The sequence below is a fragment of the Dasypus novemcinctus genome, chromosome 2 (genome assembly GCF_030445035.2).
Source record: "Dasypus novemcinctus isolate mDasNov1 chromosome 2, mDasNov1.1.hap2, whole genome shotgun sequence".
Lineage (NCBI taxonomy): Eukaryota > Metazoa > Chordata > Mammalia > Cingulata > Dasypodidae > Dasypus > Dasypus novemcinctus.
The window spans coordinates 139,461,834-139,485,476 of NC_080674.1; the positions used below are offsets into that span (position 1 = coordinate 139,461,834).

At 56.7% G+C, this 23,643-nt stretch overlaps 1 protein-coding gene across 2 annotated transcripts; it reads left to right on the plus strand.

Moving 5' to 3' along the window:
- The first annotated feature begins 466 nt into the window (after positions 1-466).
- On the plus strand, positions 467-14,206 carry PDLIM4 (PDZ and LIM domain 4). Of its 2 annotated transcripts, none has more exons than XM_012525617.4 (7): positions 467-634; positions 4,863-5,014; positions 8,635-8,716; positions 12,841-13,022; positions 13,196-13,359; positions 13,632-13,777; positions 13,892-14,206. In XM_012525617.4, exons 1-7 carry the CDS (start codon positions 542-544, stop codon positions 13,931-13,933), a joined length of 861 nt encoding a protein of 286 aa, XP_012381071.2. In that variant the 5' UTR covers positions 467-541; the 3' UTR covers positions 13,934-14,206. The 2 variants fall into 2 exon arrangements, with proteins under 2 accessions (XP_012381071.2, XP_004459790.2); XM_004459733.5 differs by having other exon boundaries at positions 13,660-13,777.
- The last annotated feature ends 9,437 nt before the right edge of the window (positions 14,207-23,643 follow it).

Consider the following 23,643-nt stretch of genomic DNA (forward strand, 5'->3'; position numbering starts at 1 on the left):
GGCCTGCTAGAGCCCGGGCTGTACCCCCGGGTTTCCGCCTTTCCGAGGGCTCAGCACACCGAACGGTGGGACCACAGGTTTGCCGGCCAGAGCCTTGAAAGGGTTTCTAAGCCAGGAGAGGCCCCCTCCCCCATCGGGACAGCTCCCACCCCTCCCGGGCAGGGGCGCCGCCCCACAGAGCGACTTCAAAGGGCCTTGTGCTTTGAGCTTCCGCCGCCGGGCTCAGGTCCACGGCCCGCGGAGCAGAGGCCGCGGCCGGATCCCGGTCGTCGGGCCGTCCCAGTCCTGGGGTCTCAGAGAACCGGCTGGGGGTGCTGGACTGCAGGCGGCCGGGGCTGAGGGGCGGGTCCTCAGAGACCCCCGAAGTGGGAGGGTCGGGCCGGGCCGCGGGGCCAATCCCGGCGCGCGGGGAGCGGGGCGGGGGCCGGCGGGGGATGGGACTCGGGGGCGGGCGGGCCGGGGGCGGGGCGCCGCGTCCAGGCGGCGGCGGCGACGGTTCCCCAGTGTCCGGCTCCGGCTCCGGCTGCGGCTCCGGCCCGCGATGCCCCACTCCGTGACCCTGCGCGGGCCTTCGCCCTGGGGCTTCCGCCTGGTGGGCGGCCGAGACTTCAGCGCGCCCCTCACCATCTCGCGGGTAAGTCCCGCGGTGGCCCGGCGGTCCCAGGTCGGAGACCCCGGTCCTCGCGGTCCGTCGGGACCCACATCCCCGACGTTCCGGAGACTCCAAAGCCGGGGGGTTGGCCAGGGCCACCGCAGGCTGTCGAGGCGGCTTCCAAGGGGGGCAGCGTCTCCCCAGGCCCCCTCTGCCGCCCCTCCTGCTGGGCCTGCCCCCCGTGTCCCGGGGAGAATCCCCGCGCGGGTTCACACACCAGCCTGCTAGCTGGCTGCATTTTGGGGAGTCACTGTGGGCCACAGACGTGGACTGGGCTCTAGATAGATGTAGAAAGGCCCGGAAGTGCCAGTCCAACCAAACCTAGCATAAGGATTTGGGGCAAAATGACTGTGAGTCCCCTTGCCCACCCCTGCCAGGGAGGGGGGTTGGGGATCCTCTCTGAATGTGAAAAGAGAAAGACCCATCTACTTATTCACTCTAGATTTTGGTCAGTTTCCCATCCAAGACCTCAGTCACCTTAAGGGGAAGTGGCCAGGAGGAATTTTTGGCTTCCAGGGGAAGGGAATTCTTGACCATGAGGTTGTGAGTCTCCCCTTCCCAGAACAACGTAAGACCAGGGGCCAGGAAAGCTTCAACCCAGTTGCTCAAGCTTCCTAGGGCCATGCCTGCCCCAGGCTTGCCACAAGAGCAGTAAGAGGAGGGGGCACAACGGGGGAGTGGGGGTAGGAAGAGTCTAGTCTAAAAAGGACAGGGGTAGAGGAGGGGCTCAGGCCCTGCCCAAAGGGATACCCACTCTGAGGGAGACAGGACCCTGGCCCCTCCTTGTGAAACGCTAGTCTGGGGGAGAAGAGGAGGCTATTCAGGCCCTGCCCTTGGGGGATCCTCATCTAGGGGACAAAGGAGGGGTCCTGGATCTATCTGACAGCCATTCATTGCCCCCAACACTGTTACTCAGGTCTCCAGGGCCCTGTGCTGGTGAAACGGAGAACCACCTCCCCCACCACTCTCCACCTTTACCCTTCCTCCTGCGGTGGGAGCTGGATTGAGCTGGCCTGGCTTTCAGAAACCGCTTTCCAGTTCTTGGGAGGGGGGTGGGCACCCAGTGGAGCATGGAATCGTGGAATCCCATATCTGGGGGCCAGGGTGACAGGCAGATCCAGCTGTCCTGGGAGGCTTCCCACATCTGCCCTCACCCCATGGCTGGCTGAGGTGGGCCTTTCACACAAACTGGAGCCTTTCATCTCCCGCTTCCCTGAGGGAGCCCCTGCTGGGGGCGTGCATGTGTGAGCGTCTGTCTGCCTGTGTGTGTCATGCAAGAGTGTGTGCCAAGGCAGGCTGGTGGGGGCGCTAGGCAGGTCAGGCACCCTGGGCGTGAGGCCGCTGACAGGCTTGGTGGCGGCGGCTGACGGCCGCAGGCGGCAGGGAGAGGAGACATCTGTTGCCCACGCGGCCGTCCGCCTGCTGAGGAAAGGCCTCCACACGTCACAGTGGCGGCAGCAGCGGCCTTGTTTGGAGCTAATTGGTATGCAGGCCCCTGGCAGGCAGGCAGACTGGAAAAGGAGTTGCCAGGAAGAGCCCCCCTTGTCCCCCAAAGTCACGCGGCAGCGGTTCAGACTGGCGGAGCCAGGATGGCTGAGCTTGGGTTTGAGTGGGATCTGGGGAGATTGAAGCACCTGGGAAGGCACAGGCCCCAGCTTGCCCAGCAGGTACCTCAGAGACAGGTCTTCAGGGACTGCGCATATGTGGGGGTATCCTTAGTAAAGGAGCTCAAGAAATAGGCCCTCCCTTTCTTCCAGGGCCTCTGTACACTTAGACGGGGAGGAGGCTGGCTACCTGGCCCCGGGGCTTCTTTGAAGCTTCCACCCATGAAGGCTCAGGGAACCCCAGGAGGGTTGTCTAGGGCTCCTTCTCTATGGGTGGACTATAATGATTGCTGACCTTGGAAGAGCATTCACAGCATACCGGGCCCCACCCTAATGGGTGTTGGTACCAGCTCCCCAGCAACCAGTCCTGGGATGAGTACCACCGTGTACGTGGCCCTTGGGGGGGCTTCGCATGCCCTGATTATCTCAGGTCGTTCTCACAGAAGCCCTGAGAAGGACTGCTTCTGGCCTCACATTGTATAAAGGGAGACCAAGGCTCAGAGAGGCTAAGTAATGTATACAGAGTGGCAGAGGAGGAACAGAATCCAGACCTGTCTGGAGCTTGCCCTGACTCTGGAACAAAATGGTGCCTAACTCTGAGCGAGGCTTGCAGCCCATCATGGCATCCAGGCTGGGCAGGGAGCAAGAGCTGGGAAGGCAGCCATTTACAGGTGAGGGGCCTGTCCCATGCCCCACCCTCCCAGCTGACCTCACCGCTCCCGGCTCCTCTTCCTTCTGACTGCTTATCCTGTGCTCAGCAGCCAGAGGAATCTGCCTGAATTCAACTCTGTCCTGTGACTTCCCTGCTGAGAACCCTCACCTGGGTCTGTATGTCCCTACAAGGTCTGGTCCCTGCCTCTTCTCTGGCTTCATCCGGTCCCCAGCCCCTCTCTATGCTCCAGTCACAGGAACCTCCTACTTTTTTTTCCCAGATGAGCCATTATACATGCTGGTCCCTCTACCAGGGACACTCCTCTCCCTTTTTTCCGCAGAAAAGCGAAGTGCTTGAGAGTGTAGGATTTGGAATCACTTGGCTTGGATTGAAATCTTGACTCTGCCATTTATCAGCTGAGCATACTGCATTTCCCTGACCTTGGTTTCCTCATCTAGGAAATGGGCTTGCCTTGAGGATTAATGAGACAATGCATTTAAAGGCATCTGGGAGAGTCACGGTTTCCTGGCCTCAGGCCTTCTCTGACCAGATCTCCCCAAACGGAACTGGCAGAGTCCCAGCCGCCCCTGCTCTGGAGAACTTCCTCCACCCACAGGGGCCTGAATGCACCCCTTGTGCTGTCTGAGTCATCCTGCAGTAGCCACCCCAATGAGGAAGACTCCTCTATAGTGTGAGGACCAGGGCAAGGCCTCCCTTCCCCCAAGTCTCTTTCTTCATCTGTAAAATGGGGATGAGAACAGCCTCAACTTCACCAGGGGTTGAAAGTTTGCCATGAGCTAATTGTGGGAAAGTACTGAGCCATCAGGGGAGGGGGCCAGAAGCAGGGCCTCAAGGGTGGAGGGGATGGTGCCATGTGGGTGCTCCCCCAGGAAGATGGGCCTGTACAGGCTTTCCTAGGAGGGAACATTAATGGGGGGCTGGTTGGCTGAGGGTGTCGTGCTCCAGTACAGGAATGTTCCTTGGGGCAGCCTGTTTCAGGGCAGTGCCCACACCAGGCCTCCATCCAAGGGGCTGTCACCACCTCGGCTTTGCCCACTAAGTACTGGGAGCTGGACAAGCCGAGCCTGGCCAGACTTCCAAGAGCTCCCACCCCACCAGTGGGAATGGGGTCACTTGTGGCTCTTGAGCACCAGCTAGAGAGAGGCCTGGTAGGGATGGGTGGACCTTGCACCTGAGTAGGTGGCTGTCCTGCAGAGGAAGTGGAGGGAGGATTGTGACCCTGGAGGCCAGCAGCCTGGGGAAGTGATGAGGCAGACCCAGAACAAGGCAGTAACAATGTAGAGCATGGGGGGCACACAGGGGGACTCAGAGGAGAGGCTCCCACAGGAAGCGGCCCCTGTGCTGAGATCTGGAGGCTGAGGAGGAGTAAACCGGGAGGTCGGGGTTGGGAGTCAGAGGAAAGGATGGCCCAGGCAGAGGGAACAGCATCTGCAGAGGCCTGGATGTGAGAAATACCTGTTGCCGGTGAGGACCACATGGACTTTCAGGTGGTCTGCATGGAGTGTGGGTGGGTAGAGGGGAATGTGGGGGCTGGGGACAATAGGTGAGGCTTAACAGGAAGGGACACAAGGTCATTAAGGCTTGGACTGGGGCTGCTGGGCAGTCTGGCTGGTCGTTTCCGTGCATGTCCATGCTCTGTATGTGTCTGTAAGCATGTGTGTCCATGTTTCCCTTGCATGTCCTTGGGCATGCACCTTGCTTGTCCCAGCCCAGCAGAAGTGCCTCTCCTTCGCAGGTGTGGGACTTGGGCTGGTTGGAGCAGAGGCTGCTGTTGGACCATATGGGGCCCTCACCCAGCCTCTTGGCTTGTCCACCCACAGATCCATGCTGGCAGCCAGGCCCCACTCACCAGGCCCTGGGGGTGGCTCTGAGCAGAGCCTGCAGCAAGGCCACATAATGACTGTGCCCAGCTTTCCGGCTTGTCTGCCCACAGGTTCATGCTGGCAGCAAAGCCGCCCTGGCTGCCCTGTGTCCTGGAGACCTGATCCAGGCCATCAATGGTGAGAGCACAGAGCTCATGACACACCTGGAGGCACAGAACCGCATCAAGGGCTGCCATGACCACCTCACACTGTCAGTGTGCAGGTATGCATGTGGCAGACTGGGCTGGGGGGACGGGGCGGGGGAGCAGCATCCTGGGTGAGCTGGGCCCATCCCTAGAAAACCCCAAGGAGTACTGCTTTCCTCAGGGCCTGGCAGGCAATGCTCAGAGCTGGGAGTGGCTTAAGCAAAGAAGCCACCCTCAACTCAGAGCTGGAAATATGTTGGGACACTTACAGCAGTGTTGGCCATAAATCAGGGCTGCAATAAGGCCTTGGGTAGCCTTTCGGAGGCTTTTCTCCTCCCCTTGGGTGCTCAGCTTGATGGCGTTTCAAGGCAATTTCTTGTCCGACACTTCATTTAACCTTACACCAACTTAGTAAGGTAAGACCTCATTACAGTCCCCACTTTACAGATGAGACAGCTGAAGTTCAGGAAGATTAGACGGTGCTTAAAGTTGCACAGGGAGGAAGTGGGGAAGCAAAACTTTCCCTCAGGTCTCTCTCTGCAAAGCAGTCCTCACCCTCTGCTTGGCTGTTGCCCAGTCCTACCAGCCCCACAGCTGCCCTGCCTCAGCTGCTCTCTCCTGAGCCAGCCTCTGCCCTGGTTGCATCTGGACATAGGGTGAGCTCCTTGCCATGGACTGTGTGGTGCGGTGCAGCCCATCGTGAAGAGAAAGAGAGGGGACCCCTGCATATTGTCTAGGATGGAAGGTGCACCTGGGGTGTCCAGCCTTACTCAGGCCCTGGGCCTTTGGTCAGTTCTGACAGGCAGTTGGCCTGGTCCTGGCACTGCTGCCCCGCCTGGATCCAGAAAAGTCAGATGTGACTGCTCAGCTCTGCCACGTTCACTGCAAGCAGGGACTTTCCATGGCCCCCTATGGAAGTGTGTGGGAAAAGCCTTCCCAAACCACAATGCAGCCAGCCATGCCTTAGCGTTGCAGTAATCCATTGTCACAGAGCCATTAAACATGGGGGAAGACTTCTGAGGTAGCCTCTAGTTGTACCTGGCCCACATCCTGGACAGGGTCAGGGCCCTGGCTGTGCCCTCAGAGCTGGGTGGACCCATGTACAAGGTCAGGGCCTTGTGTACCCTGCCTGGCCTGTACCAAGGAGACTCCAGCCTGGGAGCTCGGCACAATGAGTCCTTATCCCGACTCAGGGTCTTAGGTATGTCAGGTGATGTCTTTGAGCCTAGGTTTCCTCCTCCGTAAAACGGGATCACGTTTCTCACCCTCTCCCGGACCGAGGTATGGACTAGATGGGAGAAGTGTCAGCACTGCTCTGCCCGCAAATGGCCGCTCAGGCCGCCCCACTTGGCTGTGTTCCTGGGCCCTGACTCACCTCCGGCTCTGACTCTGTGTGGCTGAATAAGGGCAGCCCTGGTGGGGGTTGGGGTGTGTAGGGGTCCACAAAGGGCCTGAGTCAGGAGCTTAGAGCAGAGGTTTCCAGAGAATGTTATCAGGGAAGGGTGCCTGGGATGGGGGCAGAGGTGGAAGTCCACCTTCGTTCGTTTGTTCCTTCCTTCCTTCCCTGGTCATTTTTTCCAAGCTGGGCATGGTTGGAACCTGGGGTCCACTGTCCTGTTCTGCTGTGGGCCCTAAAATGCAGTCTGGCCATGGAGCACATGAGAGCACCTTCTCTACTGCTGCAGACCTCTGTTCTCATGCCAGCTCAGCCCTGGAGAAGTGTGTTGTCCTCCAGCAAGTGATTTAATTTCTAAGCCCTTAACCTTTCCAACTCAAAAATGGGAACTATTTTCTGGCCCTGGGATCGAGTGATAATGATGGTACCAGGCCTGGGAGGTCTCCCCTCCAGCTCCATATCTTGACCCCTCAGAGCACAGACTCTGGGGGATCAAGCTATTGGGTCTGTCTTGACTCTCGGGCCAGCATTTCTTCTCCTGGGTACAGAATTGGGCCCCTTCCCTCCTGCAAGGGTTCTGATCCTCTCCCCTGTTCTGCCTGCCCTGCCAGGACCTATGCCCTGGGTCCCAAAGGACCAGCTCTGTGGAGGCTCAGGCTGGTGAGCTTTAGGGAGGGAACTACTCTGTGCCCCCATTCCCAGGGCTCGACCCAGGCCAGCTTCCCTCCCTGCCCTCTTGAGTACAGAGGGTTCTCACCGCCCCACCCCCAACTTTCCTACAGAATAAAAAGTGAAGTATAGGCCTGGTTTCCCACTGTGCTTCTTTTGATTGAGGTCCAAAGCCAGGCATCCAACAGTCTGAGCTAAATCACACTTCCTGGCATATTCAGCTCTAATCTATGGGCCTCTGGTGACATCCTTGTTGCCCATGATGTGTTGTCTGAGATTCTCACCCTTCGGCTGTCATTTTGTTTAGTGATGGCAGATGGAGCCACCTGTTCGACCCAAAGTGGAAGCCCGGGAATGGAGGGGTGACACATGAATAAGCCATCCATTCCAATCTGATGCCTTGGGGCACCCTCATGGCTCTGGGTGCTTTGTGCTCTCTTACCCTCAGTCCTCAGGCTTGCCCTGCTCTTCTGGGCATAACTTTGGGGAAGTATAAGGCCACATAGCCATACAAGATAGGTTTATCGTCGAGTTCTGAGTGGCTGAGGGACACAGAGTTAGGGCAGTCATGTGGGAGTCTGGTTGAGAGGGCCAGGGTTGGAGACCAGTGAGGGGTGGCATTGCCCAGGGGCAGCAGAGACTTGATTCCAAGGGTCTGCCACAGACTGTGGAGTAAAGAGGTGGCCTGCAGAGGGCTAAGGAATGGGCAGAGGTGAGGAAGTGCAGAGTGAGTGTGGCCCGCAGGTGGAGACAGCTTAAGAACCTCAGCTGAGTGGGGGGAGAGGCAGGCTTGAGCTGCTGGGGCAGTGGGAGATACTGCGAGAGCCCAGGAAGCAAGGGGACATTGTTCCTCTTTGGTCTAATCAGCCTCATTTTGTATCCACCCACCATTGCTGGGTCCCTGCAAACAGCCCAGGGTCCCTGCACCCTCCTGACCTGCCTCCTCACAGGGCTACCGAGCAGTAGGGGTGGGCCCCAGGCCTGGAGCTTCTCTGCCGGCCTGCCCCACTTATGGCAGGTTTACGATGTTTTTTCCCCTCCTGAGTGGTGTTTGGCTTTCGGTTTCTATGGCGAAGCAGGAATTTCCTAATGGCCTGTTTCCCATCTGGGCTGGGCAGACATCAGTGATGACTCTGCCGGCCGCAGCAGGAGGCGGCGCACCCCTCAGCGCCTCCATCCCTCCACCCCCCAAAGCCAGTGGACGCCTGACCCCTAGGCTCCAGCAAAGGCTGTGGAGGCAGAGGGATGGGCCAGGGAGGCAAGGGCCACCTGGGCCCCGCTCATCCGGGTGTGAGGCCTGCCTCCCCCTGCCATGCCCCGGGCCTCTTTGAGCTGAGCTGCTATAGGCCACAGAGATGGTGGAGAGTGGGGAAGTTACAGGGCTCCTGCTGTCAAGCTCTCTAGAAACCAGACCAGAGAGGGATGTGGCAGCTGGTAGGAAAGGGAGCACACAGCTCTGTCCCAGAAGGTGGCAGACCTGAGACGTGTGGTGCTGGGGAAGGAGCCACGGTGGTGTCCTTTCTGCGGTCGCTGGTTTTGGTCCTGGGTGGTGCTGGCTCTTGGTTCTGGTTCACAGACGTGGCGAGCATGGTAGCAGGCATATCTCTCTGACCATCCCAATTCCCACCACAGGCCTGAGGGTAGGAGCTGGCCTGGTACTCCCGAAGACAGCAAGGCCCAGGCACAGAGGATCCACATTGATCCCGAGTCCCAGGTATGTACAGACACCACCTGGCTTGGCCTGGCTCAGAATGAGTCCAGGTTACAGGTTCATCTGCCTTGGGTGCCCTCACCATGGTACTGACATGCCCCGGCCGCAGCAGAGCCCATGGAGAGGCTGCAGTAGAAGGCCTCTCTGAACCATGTCCATGCCCCATCCTGTGCCCACAGGTGGTGTGCACCTGCTGGGAGCATTGCCTGTTCCCCAGGCCATCTGGGATTCTGGGACGAAAGTACGGTAGGCAGGGGCTGGGTCAGCCTTGGCTCAGGGTTTACCACATACCTGGGGTCTACTCTGGTGCCCAGTGAGGCCAGACCTGGAAGAAGTCACCAAGTTGATGGGGGATAGGGGGCAATCTCAGGTTTTGGGTCACTCTTCTGTCTTGTCCTAGCCTTGAGCACCCATTTGATCTGAGCAGGAGCGCATAAGGCATGCCCTCGCCTGACCTGCAGCTGAAGTTCTCTCCTGACTACCCTGTGGTTGCACCCAGCAGACTCCAGACTACAGGCCTGTCCACTCAGCCTCCTTTCTCTATACAGTCCTGTCCTCAGGGGCCTCATCTTGCCATAGGGACGAGGGTAGCCAAGCAGGCAGGCCTGGGGTGCTCAGAGCCAGCTCAGAGTCTGAGCAAGGTGGAAATCAGGCTGGTCTGGCTTGGGGCCAGAGCCAAGGGACCCAGCCTGTGGGGCCAATGGCCCCTGAGCCTGCTTGCGACTGCTCTCTCATTATGGGGCAGAGGAGACCAAGGCCGGGAAAGGAGGCTTTGCTGAACCAGAGGGAAGGGCCTGCCCTTGTCTCTCCCTCTCCATCTACCTCAGGCCCCATCTTGCACTGACATTTGTTTCCTACCTTGCCTTTGCCCCAATCCTTGAGGCCAGATGCTTACCACATGCCAGTGAGCGCCCATTCTGGCATGAGAGAGGCACTTAGCAGTTTGGGAATGGGGGGCGGGGCAGGGGCTGAAGGAGCCTAGAGTAAGCACATAACTTTGCCAAGGGATCAGAGAGGGCTTCCTGGAGGAGGGGATATCCAAGCCCAGACATGAAGGCCTAGGAAGAATAAGGCAGGCAAAGGGATGTGAGGAGAGGAAGTGTGCTCAGGAAGTACATACAAAGTCCCAGAGATGCAAGAGTGCACCACAGGTTCAGAGAACAGAAAGGTCCCAGGGGGTGGGAGGGCAAAGGTGAGGGGTGAGGAGGTAGGGCGGGGCTGGGGACAGCCTCTCAGCCTCTATCTGAGCCACAGCTATTCTTGCAGAGATTTGTGGCCACACCCATGTCTCAGAAACTTGCTGATGGACCCAAGGTGGTGGTGGGGGCAGCTTTTGGCATAGCAAATAGGGCAGGCTTGACACGGGCCGGGCAGAAGGGAGCAGCCTAATGCATGGGGCAGGCCCCCAGCTCGGGCTTGTGGCCAGCTTCCCCCGGGGGCGGCTGTGCCAGGATGAACAGGACAGTGTAAAGCTCAGCTCTGGCCAGTGGCTCAGGAAAGGCTCAGAGCCAGCGGACCTGGGGGTGGGAGGGGGGGAATGGAGGACAGCTCCCCCTGCCCCCACATTTGTCCTCGGTGACTCCCTCCCAGACCAGGCTGCCAGTGACTCAGGCTGGAGGGATTTTCCACAAGCACCAGTGCAGCCCCCCTCAGCTGCTGCCCTCCTTTTGTACTAAAAGGTCACAGGCTCCATGGGTGGTGACAGAAACACCCCCACCCAGCCCCTGCAGGTCTCTGTCCTCAGTAATAGACACATGGCCCATTGTCCCCACACTGTTCCCACCCTCTGCCTGCAGGCTGGGGAGGCGGGAGCGGGCCCAGCCGGAGCCACCAGAGGAGAGAGGCCACAGTTGGCCCTAGAACCAGCGCAGGGTGCCCCGTCCAAGAAGGATGGGACAGGACCACCTGGGACTTCAGGCCCCCTTCACCCTGGGCTCACAGGAGACCTTCCTGCCCTCAGGCCTAATATAGGAACCCCTAGGAGACACTGCACAGCCCAGGGCAGGGGAAGGGTGGTGATAAGGAAAGGATTCCTGGGGGGTGGCGTTTAAGCTAAGAGCCGAGGGCGGGGGCGGGGGCGGGGGTGGGGTGGGGGTGGGTAGAAGCAAGGCAAAGCACACTTGGCCTGAGCTCTCCAGACCAGCTGGACCAGCAGAGAGCTGGAGCTTGACCTCTGGGAGGTGCCACCTGCTCGTCTGGACTCAGGGCCTGCCTCCATGCAAGCTGAGTGTCCCAGGTAGTGATCCTAGCCATGTGGGGGCTGAAAACCATGCAGCAGTTACCCCCATTCTGCCGACAAGCCTACCGAGGCTTCAACAGCTAAATCAGGCTCAGGGCTGGCGTTCAGAGGAGGGAGCACGTGCTATCAGGTACGCCACCACACAGAGGGGAAATCCAGGCGTGGGGGCTCAGGAATGCCGACGACGGCCATTCTTCCAACAGGCATTTGTGGGTGTCAGGCACTATGCCAAGTGTTTTCTATGCAGCTGTCTTATTTTATCCCCATAAGGAACCTGTGACAGAGAAATGATCACATTCCCCATTTCACGGATAAAGATACCGAGGCTCCGAGAAGGGAAGTGCCTGGCCCAGTTAGTGAGGCCCCACGTGTGTTCTAACCACTGAGTTCAAACCTAGGTTGGCTGCTGCATGGGTGGCCGTGGGAGGGGCAGTGGCTCCCATGACCCTGCAGTGGACCCTCCCACCCTTTTGGGTGGGGGTAGGTGGGGCCTTCTTCCTCCCAGGCCCTCTGACTCCTCCTCCCCACTGGGCCCCGCCCCACTGACTGCAGCCCATCTGGTCCCCATTAGAGGCTGGGCCAGTCCTGCCCGCTGCCTGCCCGACAGAGGCCCGGACACACGTGTGAGGGTGCTCAGGTTCCTCGGGGGCCTGCTGGGCCCGATGGGCGTGTGGCAGTCCTGCTGCTGCTGCATTGATGGGGCCCCCCCCCGGGCAGCACGAGAGCCTCTCTTTAGTCTGTTGGGGTGGGAAGTGGGTGAGGGTGACCCGCTTAGCTGCTGGTCTTGCGATTCCCCAAGCCCCCACCCAGCTTGGAGTCTGCAGAAAGCAGGGTGCAGTCAGAAGAGAGAGCCCTGCAGGCCCCTGTGCTGGAGGCTGGCTGCTCCGGAGCAGGACCCCTTCGTGCTAGGGAAGGTGCCCTCTCCTTTCCACCGAGCCTCCCGTCCACACTGTAGTGTAGAGATTTACATGTCACTTCCAAGGCCTGGACTCTCGGGCTCCACCCTGAGGGCTGGCCCTGTGTATATGAGTGTAAGTGTGATCAGCTGTGCGGTGGCCTGGCTGATGCACGTGTGTTGTCCTGAGGCAAGTATATGTCTGTAAGTAGACTTGTGAGAGTGTGCATGCCTCTGTACATCCTGCTGTGGGTGTGTTTGTGTGTCTGTAAACTGAATGCAGTGTGTCCTTGGACTCTGAAGGGACAAAAATCACCAGACTCAGCTCTGCCCTACACCCCCAGAAAGACTGCCCTCTCCCATGGGCTGAGGGAGCATGACCAGGGTACGCCTTCCCCAGGCGTTAGCCAGGGCCACCAGGCATTGGCCATGGGGTGGGGGGGTCGGGACCTTGAGTTCTGGCCCAGCCTCTGCCTGTCTGCTATGCCGACAGAAGACCACCCATTATGGCCTGGAAAGCGGGAAGTGGGGGCACAGCTGCAGGCCTGGAGGGTGCTGGGACCTCATGAGTGTACCCTTGAGCCTCAGCCTGGCCCCCAAAGGACCCTGACATGTAAAGATGGGTGACCTTCCTGGCCATGGTCCCACTTGGTGCTCAGCCCCAGGAGGCCACACACTGCTCCAGCCGTGCTGTCCTCAAAAGGCTCCTTGGGATGGTCCTGCCCCAATATCGGCTTCAAGGGCACTGGTGGTCAGAACCATCGTGGGGCTTGCTGAGTCTCAGGCACTTATGGGCACTTCTCACTTCTTCAGGGGCTGAAACAGGCCCAAGGCTTAGCCCTTGCCCTTAGATCCCCTCCCTGGCTGGGTGCCATAGCCTACAGATACCAGGTTAGCCAGCCAACAGCCAGGAAGCCCTGGCACAGCAGGGTGGGGTGGAGCGGACGAAGGCCCAGTCCCTGAGGGTCTCCCAGCGTCTCCGGCCTCTCCTAGGATGGCAGTCCAGCAGCCAGCAGGCGGTCCTCAGCCACAGGGTCGGGGCCAGGAGATGGCAGGCCAGGCCTGGGGTCTCCGTACGGGCAGCCACCTCGCCTCCCTGTCCCTCACAACGGCAGCAGCAGTGAGGTCACCTTGCCGGCCCAGATGAGTGTCCTGCACATGTCTCCACCCCACAGGTAGGAGGAGAGTCATGGCCTTTAAATCCCTATCCAGACCCCATCTTAACCCCAATCCCTCATATTTCCTAGGTCCCATCCTGACCCCTGACCCCTCACCAGACCCCCTAAGCTGGCAGAGTGAAGGCTGGAACTGCAAACCTGCCCTTTCTCTACCTTTCTCTCCCACCCAGTAATGACTCGGCCAGAAGCCTCCCACGGATCCGCGACGGCGGAGTCGACCTGGGATCCAGTGTGTACAGGATGCTGCAGAAACCCGCTGAGCCCACAGCCGTGGAGCCCAAGCAGTCAGGCTCCTTCCGCTACCTGCAGGGCATGCTAGAGGCTGGGGAAGGCGGTAAGACTCCCGCATACCCTGCGGGGCCCAAGCCCCCGTTTCAGGCCCCCCTTACCATCCCGGGTCTCACCACCAGCCATCCACCCCACCTCTGCAACCCATTTCCACACTCGCTGTGCCCACATGACCCAAGTCCCACCCATCCCTGTCGTGGCTCCTGCGCCCCACACCCTCCCAGCCTCCTCCCAGGACCCCCGCCAGGGGCCCTGGAAACAGTGCCCAACCCCACACCCAGCAAAAGTGATCTCCCCTCTTCTGACCTCCACACCCAGCTCATGCCACCAGCACTCTGGTTTCTAGGGGAGCGGCCAGGGCTTGGTGGACCCCGGAACATGAAGCCTACTGCCGGCAAGCTGGGCACACCGCTGAGTGGCCTGCAGGGTCTGCCCGAGTGCACGCGCTGCAGCCACGGCATCGTGTGAGTATGCACCCCTGCCCACTCCACCCCAACCCACCTCCCGCAGCCCTGGAGAGAGGCGGCTCTCAAATCCATCAGCCGCCCCATACTGTCTTCTCCTGGTCCCCCCACCAGAGGCACCATCGTGAAGGCACGGGACAAGCTGTACCACCCTGAGTGCTTCATGTGCAGTGACTGCGGCCTGAACCTCAAGCAGCGTGGATACTTCTTTCTGGACGAACGACTCTACTGTGAGGGCCATGCCAAGGCACGCGTCAAGCCACCCGAGGGCTACGATGTGGTGGCTGTGTACCCCAACGCCAAGGTGGAACTCGTCTGAGCTGTTCCTGGGACCTCCTGTCCTCACTCCTGCTTCTTTTAATATCCCTGCCCAGCCCTTGTAAATACGTGTTTGCCCCCTGCCTCTCTAATAAACGCTTTCTGCTCTGCTGTCCGTTCTGGCTGTGGCTAGAGGCCACTAGGCCTCAAACCTGTGAGTGCCCTGGCCTGCTTCCCTCTGGGAGACACCATGGCTCCCCAGTGCTGTAGTACCTAGTCATTGTCTACTAGGTGCCAGGTATGTCCTAGGCACTGGGTGCAGTGGTGAGCAAAACAGGCACTGTGCTGCTCTCAAGGGGTCTACAGCCTGGGGGGATGGCAGACATGACTCACATAATCACAAATAAATGCAAAGAGGCAGCTCTAGTAATATGGAAGCGTGGTCTAAGATGCTGACCTGAGCAGGGCCAGGGAAGGCATCAGCTGAGAACCAGCATATGAGGGAGGAGAAGAGCTCTGCAGGGCCAGGACCTGTGTGTGCAAAGGCGTAGCGAAGGCGCGTGTGCCTGTCTGGCCCCACTAACGGCCCCATCTGGTCATCAGCCTCAGCAAGAGTCGGGACAGGCTAGAAGCCGCAGGAGGGGTCATTGGAGGGAATGTGATTCCAGGAGGAAATCACTAGGGCCTCAGCAGGCGGTCTCCACCACCCGATTTTATCTCCTGCGGGTTTCTTCCTCTCTCCCAAGCCGCCTCTTAATTCTCTGGACTCCTCTTTCTTTCCCTTTCCCCTCTCCTTCCACGAGGGGGCACACTTAATTTTCCTAAAGAGAATGAGAGGAAAGGGAAGGTAACTTTTAGAGAAAAAAGAACAGGCGCCCAGGGCTGCTCAAATGCCTTTCCTGGGGCTCTGGCAGTGGGTGCTTCTCACACACTGGTACAGACTCGCACTTCTTAGAAATATAAATCGGATCAGAGTTGGTGGATTGTGGCTGTGACCTGCTGTTCTTACCAACTGCCGTCCCGGACTCCCGGTCACATGGACAGGGAAGTAGCCTCATTTATTTAGTTCGGGTTTACATTTAGCGAGCCTGGTACGTTCGTGATCTTTTCAATTTTGCACTGTCACAAACCACAAAAGATTTATCAATTCACACTCTCACCATCAGCACACGACAGTACCCATTTCCCTGGGCTCTTGCCAACACGGGGTATTATCAACTTTTTTCATTTTTGCCAATCTGATAAGTAAAAGAAGATGTAGTTTTTTTAATTTGCCTTTCACAGATTGTCAGTGACAGGCATTCAGTCATGCAACAAACGTTTGTGGTGTGCTTTCTGGATGCCCTGTGCTGAAAGAACAGCAGGAACAAAGTGGTCCTTGCCCTACAAGAGTTCGAGTGAATTGTCCTGACCCTTCACCCACTTCCCTGAGATTTTTTAACCTTCTTCTTAACGATTCCTAGGGACTCCTTCCTATTTTCATAAGAATTTTTGCTGAACTCTATTCCACTGATGATGCCAACATTCCTCTGTAATTACTATTGTTTTAAATTTTAATTCGCTAATCTCTCCTTTGTTCTTCCTTTACAAACATGTCAAGGCTATTCTCACACATTTCCCATTATCAGAAGTTTAGACTCTGTATGTCAGGCTCTGAAAAATAAAATCCTCTTAGAACTGTGACTAGAGTTGCCCTGAATCTAGAAGATGGCTCTGGGAGAGTTGGTGTAGAGTCCTTTCCTCTGGGAGACTCCTGTGACCTGCATTTATTCCTCATTTATTGCATATCCGTTATGAACGAGGAAATGTTAAATTGAAGATTCCTGCGAAACAAAAACAATTGCATAAATACATATCAACTTCAGGAAAATGAGACTAAAATAAAGCTCCAAAGTTTGTTATTCGCAGCACTACATTCTTGAAGCTTTGTTATAATTATGACAGGGAAGTTAACTTGCTCTTAAATATTGGAAATGCAACGAGGACTAAAGAATTTTTATCCCAGACTTTTTCTATATCCACACAATAAAAGTTTAGGTAAAACTGTGCAGGAACATCCCAACTATACACAGTAAATCAATGGCATTGATTTCATTTATTGGCGTGTTGTGTATGCCTCCTAGTAAATTTTTACTGTTTTCTTCTCATAGCTCTTGTGTTCCTGGCTAGATTTGTTCGTCCAAAGCACCCTCGCCCCTGGCCTCGTCGTCCCCGCCGCTCCCCACCCCAACCCCCCACCCCCTCACGCTCACAGACAAGGGCAGTGGGCAGGTGCCCCAAAGAAGGGAGGCGAGGCGAGGAGGGCTGGAGCCGTGGGCTCTGGTCCTGCGGGTGCCCCCGAGCCCCACCCCGCCCTTATTCCCTTCTGATCCTGCAAGGGTCACCGCTGAGCAACGAAGCCCCGCCCGGCTCGAGTCGAGGGCGCCCCGTCCTGGCGCCGCCTGCGCAGGCGCGATCGCTCAGACATACACACGCACGGGCCCCCACCCCCCGCAGCCGCACGCACACCCGCCCTCACCCCCCGCAGCCGCACGCACACCCGCCCCCATCCCCCGGAGCCGCACACACACCCGCCCCCACCCCCCGCAGCCGCACGCACACCCGCCCCCACCCCCCGCAGCCGCACGCACACCCGCCCCCATCCCCCGGAGCCGCACACACACCCGCCCCCACCCCCCGCAGCCGCACGCACACCCGCCCCCATCCCCCGGAGCCGCACACACACCCGCCCCCACCCCCCGCAGCCGCACCCCAGCAGGGTGCGGCCGTAGGAAAGTCCTCCCTTCGAGTTGAGGGTGTCCCGTCCTGGCGCTCCACGCGCAGGCGCGCTCGCTTTCTCTCTCTCTCTCTTTCTCGCTTTCTTTCTCTCTCTCTCTCACACACACACACTCACGCCCCCACCCCCCGCAGCCGCACCCGAGCAGGGTGGGGCGGTGGGAAAGCCCTCCCTTCCCTTCCCTTCCCAACACCCCCTCCACCATCCCTGGCGGACAGGACCCCGCCCCACCCCGGTCGTGGGCGGGAGGGGAGCGGATGCCTGGCAGCCCGCGAGGCCACTGGGCTCAGGAGCGCGTGGAAAAGTACCGGGGAGCCACGGGCGCAGGCCCCCACCCCTGTCCCAGACACACCCGCAGAGATTCGGCTGCCCACTCCCACCCACCGCTGCAGCTCCACCAGCTGCCCCGATCGCCTTAATCCCAGCACTCGCAATTATCCTCTGTCCCCGCAAAGAGTAGGGCTACCGGCCCAAATTGAGCGGCCCTTGAGCCGCCCAGGCACCGCCGGCTCCCACCAGGACCAACACTCCACCCCGCAGGACCGCAGCAACCAGAGCAGCACAGCCTGGTGGGAGGGGAGCTGAGTGGGTAGGTGTCCAGAGCTGCTAGCCCGATTTGTTCTCTTCTGCTTCTACCGGGCCCTCCAGCCTAAGGGCCCTGAATAGGCCCAAATGTGGTGTGCCAGGAAAAAACGTGCGACAGAGTCCCTGTGGTCCGAGGCCCCAGCCCTGACTCAGGGGGCAGTGGAGTCTGTAGGAGTGAGAGCCAAATCCAGGATCCCCAACTCACAGTGCCCACCTCGCCAGACCAAACTCTCATTATCTCCAGACCCTGTCCCACTCCCCAGGTTCTCCCTCAGGGGCCTTCACACCAGAGACATGAACATCATCCTTTATGCCCTCATGCCAACCACCCCACCCCATCCATCTCTGGGGTTGAGGGTCTGGCCAGAATTCTAAACATTTCTGGGGTCCATTTCAGGACATCTGGAGTCCCTGATCCTCAGCCTAGCATTCAAAGCCTCTCTGACTTTAGGCTTCTGACTGCTCAGGCTCACCTCCTCTGCTCCACCAGACAGCTCTGAGCCATTTTGCCTTTTCATACACTTCAGACCTTCTCGCAAACTTGAAATGCTTTTCTTCTTTCTTCTCCATCTAGCAAACTCCTACTCACTCTTCAAGACCTAAGTCCCTTGTCCCCTTCCTTTGACCCTCCAGTCCTTAGGCAGAGTTGGCTCCCACCCACATGACCTTCACCTCACTCTCTCCATCCTTCCTCAGTGCCTCTGGCACTGTTGTACCTGTTGTCTCCTTGGGCAGGGCCTAACCCAGACCTGCATTTGTCCTGCCCAGAGCCCAGGCCGGGTCCAGGGACGAGCACCCACCTTCACATACCCACCTTTCTCCTCACCCTTCACCCCAGTTATCTGCAGGAGGCAGAGGGGAGTTGCTCAAGAGCAACTGCCTCCCTCCTGCATCCTCAACCCCAACTCATCAATTCAACTGCATTTGTACCAAGAAGCTACTATGTGCCAACCTTCTACACAGACATATAAAATAAGTATAGATTATATTCAGTGCCATAAAGGAAATACACACGGTATTAGAGTAGAGAATAAGGGATTTCTTTAAGGAATCTGGAAAGACCTGGAGGAATTGCATTCCAGGCAGAGAAACAGCAAATGCAAAGGCCCCCAGGAGTGGGGATGGGTAGCAGGGAGCATGTGCTTGTGTATTTCAAGAACAGCAGAGTCTGGAGTGCTGGACCCGAGGTGCCTAGTAGTAGTGGACAAAGTCAGAGAGGAGATGTGGGGGCGGAAAGGCTGGTCACATTGACCCTGGTAACCCCCAGTAAGGACTTTGGCTTTTGCTCTGAGGTGAGAAGCCGGAGGAGTGGCATGACCTGACTTATGTTTTAACCAGAATTGCTCTGGCTGCTGTATGGAGAATAGATTATAAGGGGCAAAGGTGGAAGCAGGGAGACTAATTAGTAAGCACAACTGCATTCAACCCTAACTAATCCCTAACTAACCCACATCCCTTTGCCTCCACAGCTTCAACCCCTGTCCAAGCCCCTAACATCTCCTGCCTGGGAGGTATAACAGCCTCCTCACTGGCCTCCCAACCTCCTGTCTGGCCACTCAAATCTTTTCTTCACACAAGAGCAAAGGAGCTTTTAAAAATGTAATTCCAACTATGTCACTCCTTTCTACTAAAGCTTCCATGGCTCCGCATTGCTCTCAGGACAAAGTCTAAACTCCTAACCCCAGCCTATAAGGCTCAATGGGATACAGTCTCTGCTGACTTCTGTTGACACCCCCTGCCTCATGTCCAATCACTGTAGTCATGCTGACCCTGTAAGTTCAGTTTCATCCAACTGTCCCCAACTCTTGCAGCCTTCCTTGACCCTCCAGAAAGGCTGAATGGAAAATGAATCTTTCCTTCTGGTTCTCTGTGTGGCAAGTTTTATTGTTCTCCACCTTCCTCCCTGAGAACCAAGGAAAGGTGTGAGGGCAGGAGGAGCACAGATTCTGCTTGATGCCAGCCCTCCATTCTTGGCCAAGGACCCAGCCCCTCTATGGGAGTACACTGGCCCAGCCCTGGACTCAGAACCTGTGAGCAGCTGAGTTGTGTGTTGTTGTGCCCTTCAAAGTCATGCCCTGAAGCCTGGGCTCTGGGCGCTGAGGGTCCCTCTGCCCCACCTGGGAAAGGCCACCCCCTCCTCCTCCATCACTTTATCTGCACCCCAGCTCTGTCCTAGACAGCTCGTTCACACCCTGGGGGACAGCTTCTTGTTCTTGGGCTCCAGAAAAACCCCTGACTTACTCCTCACAACTCTGGATAACTTCCCGGTTTATCATTTTCCCACACAATAATCTGCTCTTCAAATGCTGTTCCCTCAGCACTTCTGAATGGAGGTAGAACCTCTAAAAAGGATGGAGGGGGGTAACAAGCAAGGAGTATCCCCCTGTGTCCCCTCTGCCACAGTGAGAACCTCTATTTGGGTGCCTGCAGAAACCAAACCTCATCTCTGCCTGTTTCTGATGTGGACCCATCTGTGGCTGTAAAGCAAAGCCTAGAAGTCATGGGAGAGGCTCAGAGGCCTCACCCATTCCAGCAGGGTCTGGGGCAGCCTCAGCTATGCAGACTCAGAAATCTGACTGGCCAGCCCAGGGAGTGGCTCTCTCTCCCCAAGTCAGACCCAGCTCAGTCAAACTCAGAGGCCATAGCACCCCACCACACACCAGCATCTTTACTGACAATGATAGCAGTAGAAGGATACTTGTCTTCTCTCCAGGGTACTCTTGGCCTGTAGACACATTTTCATGGGAAGCTGGAGCCCAGCCACAGACTCGATGACTGGAAATCAGCTAGATAATAACTATGACAAGAGCCAACGTGTCCCAGGCCTACATCTCCAAGGCTTCAGTGAATTGACAGTACCCTTCTTGGATCCTCACACCAATCTGAAAGGAAACATGGTTATTATGCTCATTTCATGGATGAGTGCAGGACTCAGAAAGGTTGAGAAACTTGCCAAGATCACATGCTGGCTAGCTAATCTAGATGGCAAGGGCACCCAGCAGCAACTGTAAGTGTCCATCTCCCCTGGAGAGCGCTGCCTAGTGGCCCAGTGGTCTGTTGACTATGACCAGGCACTTCTGAAGGGTGCTGACCTGTCTCTGCATGGCAAGGTTCCCAGAGTACAGGCTCAGACTCACCGACTCCTCACACAGGGCTGGAATCCCAACCCTCCATGGGGCAAGGGATGGTGGAAGCTTGGCTAAGTCAAGGTGCCCCTGAAGTTTTTGATCTGAGCATGGAACAGGCTGGGGTTCCACAGCCCCTAATAACAAGCTTTTGCATGCATGAACCCATGCCCATGCCTGCTTGACTTGTTCCTAGGATCAATTATGGTCCCTGCTAAACGACAGTCTCAGCTTCTCATGAGCTTCTCAATGGTTCCTAGAGCTGCCAAGAGAAGGCCTGGGGTCCTCTCTTCCTACCCCTTGACCTCTCTCCCTGACTACTGGAATCTGCCTTCTGTCCCAGAGAGAGTTTTCTGAGGGGAACAGTGTTTTACCCCTCAACAGCAGCCCCCCTACATCAGGTTGTGCTTTTTCAGCCAGTGCCCTCTTCCACTTTCTTGCCTGTCACTGAGGTACCAGCTCTCTGAGGCTTTGGCCCTGCTCCTCTATTCCTCTCTGGATTCTCTGGAGCAGCTTAGGTTTTGGGGAATACCCAATGGTCAGATCCCTTCCAAATGACACCTGCCCTCCTTTAGTGGTCTCTTCTCAAACCAACTAGATTTGGTCTGGTAGGACAGTGATCAGAGACCACCCTGCTCCAGCAAAGGAGCAACTTCTTCTCTATAAGATCATTCTTGAACAACCGCCCTGCTAGGACTCCACTGTGGTTTGTCTACTTCCCAACATCCAGAACCCATCTCCACAGAATTTTGCTTATCTTTGATAGATGTCCAGCTTTCCATCAATTCTATGAACCTACTTGTAACCAGGAACCATAACTGGCCTTGTTCCCTGGTGACCTCATCCATTTCCCAGAGCCTTTCGAAGACTCCAGTCATGATGACTCCTAAATGTGTACTTCCCTCCCAGGTCACTGACTGACTGCCCATTGGACAACTCTACCTGGATGTCCCAAAGACACCTCAAATACAAAACATTCAAAACCTACCTCATCTTCTCTCCAACCCACTCCTACTCTTGTGCCCCATTTCAGACAAAGACAACAACCTCCACCCACCCATCCAGTTCCCAAATTAGCCTTTTCTCTGCCTCCTCACCCTCCCTAAGCCCCGCATACCCGTCGGTCAACAAGACCCGTCCTTGCCATCTCCTTAACAGCTCTAGAATCCATTGACTTCTTGGCCTATATCATCCCCTCCTAAGCTGCTTCCAACAGTCTGCCCTGGTGTCAGCTTCGGTCCCACCTGCAGCTTGTGCATCCTCAACTTGGCCACCAGAGGGATCTCACCAGGCTATGTTCTGGCTCCCTTTGGCCCCAGGATTAAATCTAAACTCATTAAACAATTAGAATTAAGAGGCACGGTCCAGCTCTGCCAACCTTCGCAACTACATATCTCTGCCTCTCCCCAGTCTCTGCCCCACTGGTTAAATGCTCACATGGGCAGGTGTCTGGGCTGGATCTGATTGGGTGTCAGGAGGTAGCCCATGGGCCTGCTTGTCGCACATTATCCACTTCAGTCCCTCTCAGCTAGAACTCATAGAGGCAGAGGCTGTAACTATAGATGAGGCTGCCAGGGCCCTGCCTTCCTCATGATCCTGAGGAGCAGCACAGGGTGTATCCTCTCTGGCCAGATATGAGTAGATGACTGTGTAGGACACCTTGTGCTGCTGGCTCCTGACCCTCTGGGCCTACTGTTTACTCCAGCCGCTGATGTGGCAACCAGCTTCTCGGAAGCTTCACAACTCACTTCTAATTTTCTGCTCCCAGACTTCTCTGATGCTGAGGCATGGAACACCTGCAGAAACCACTCTGCACTCACACAAGTGCAATCTGGAACTTGTGGGGGATTGCCCCATGGGGCAAACCTTAACCAATGGGAGACAGAAAGCTATTCATAGATGTTCCCTGCTAGTGAAGCTTAGACAGACATTTCTGAGACATGTTTCCCTAATTTCCCACAGGTATAAACACCTGATGCTGCATCTTATTATTGACTTTCCTTCGCCCCTCTTTCACTCTCTCCAGTCCTTACTAATGTTCCCTTAGATCCATTCCCAAGAAAACTACATACTCACAAACCCTGACTCAGACTATGCTTTCAGGAGGGAACCCAGGCTAAGAGAATTGATATCAGGAGTGGCCCTAGAAGGATGGGATTCTGGAATTGGATTACTTACCTTTGAGTAGAGATAGACCCCACTGCTGTTGTTAAGTGGGATAGTAATGACCCTGATATGCAGTAGCATCACTTACAAAGCTCTTATACGTGGCATGTTAGAATGAGATGCAGGTGAAAAGCAAAGCATTGGTTTATGCCAGTGGTTCTCAAGCAGGGTGGTGATTTTACCCCCAAGGGGACATTTAGCAATGTCTGGAGACATTTTTAATCTTCACAAATGAGGAAGGATGCTACTGACCTCTAGTGGGTAGAGGCTAGAGATGCTGCTAAACATCCTAAAATGCACAGGAAAGCTCCTGTCCCAAAGGTCAATAACCCCCAAGATTGAGAAACCGGCACTTGGAACATAAGAGGGCAATGGTGACGATAAGGGTCACTTATCATGTGATATTTTCTGGCTTTGTTAATTGCTTTAGAAGTCTTGAAAAAAGAAAGTGGCAGGCTTACCTTAGCCAACTATAAACTCAAGGCATACTGTGAAATTCGGGAGGCCTGCCTGGCAGCTTTTATTTTATTTTTTATTTTTTTTAGATTTATTTATTTATTTAATTTCCCCCCCTCCCCTGGTTGTCTGTTCTTGGTGTCTATTTGTTGCGTCTTGTTTCTTTGTCCGCTTCTGTTGTCATCAGCGGCACGGGAAGTGTGGGCGGCGCCATTCCTCAGCAGGCTGCTCTTTCATTTCACGCTGGGCGGCTCTCCTCACGGGCGCACTCCTTGCGCGTGGGGCTCCCCCACGCGGGGGACACCCTTGCGTGGCACTGCACTCCTTGCGTGCATCAGCACTGCACATGGCCAGCTCCACACGGGTCAAGGAGGCCCGGGGTTTGAACCGCGGACCTCCCATATGGTAGACGGACGCCCTAACCACTGGGCCAAAGTCCGTTTCCCATGCCTGGCAGCTTTTAAAGAGACCCTCATTTCCTGAAGCCACAGGGCAGTGTA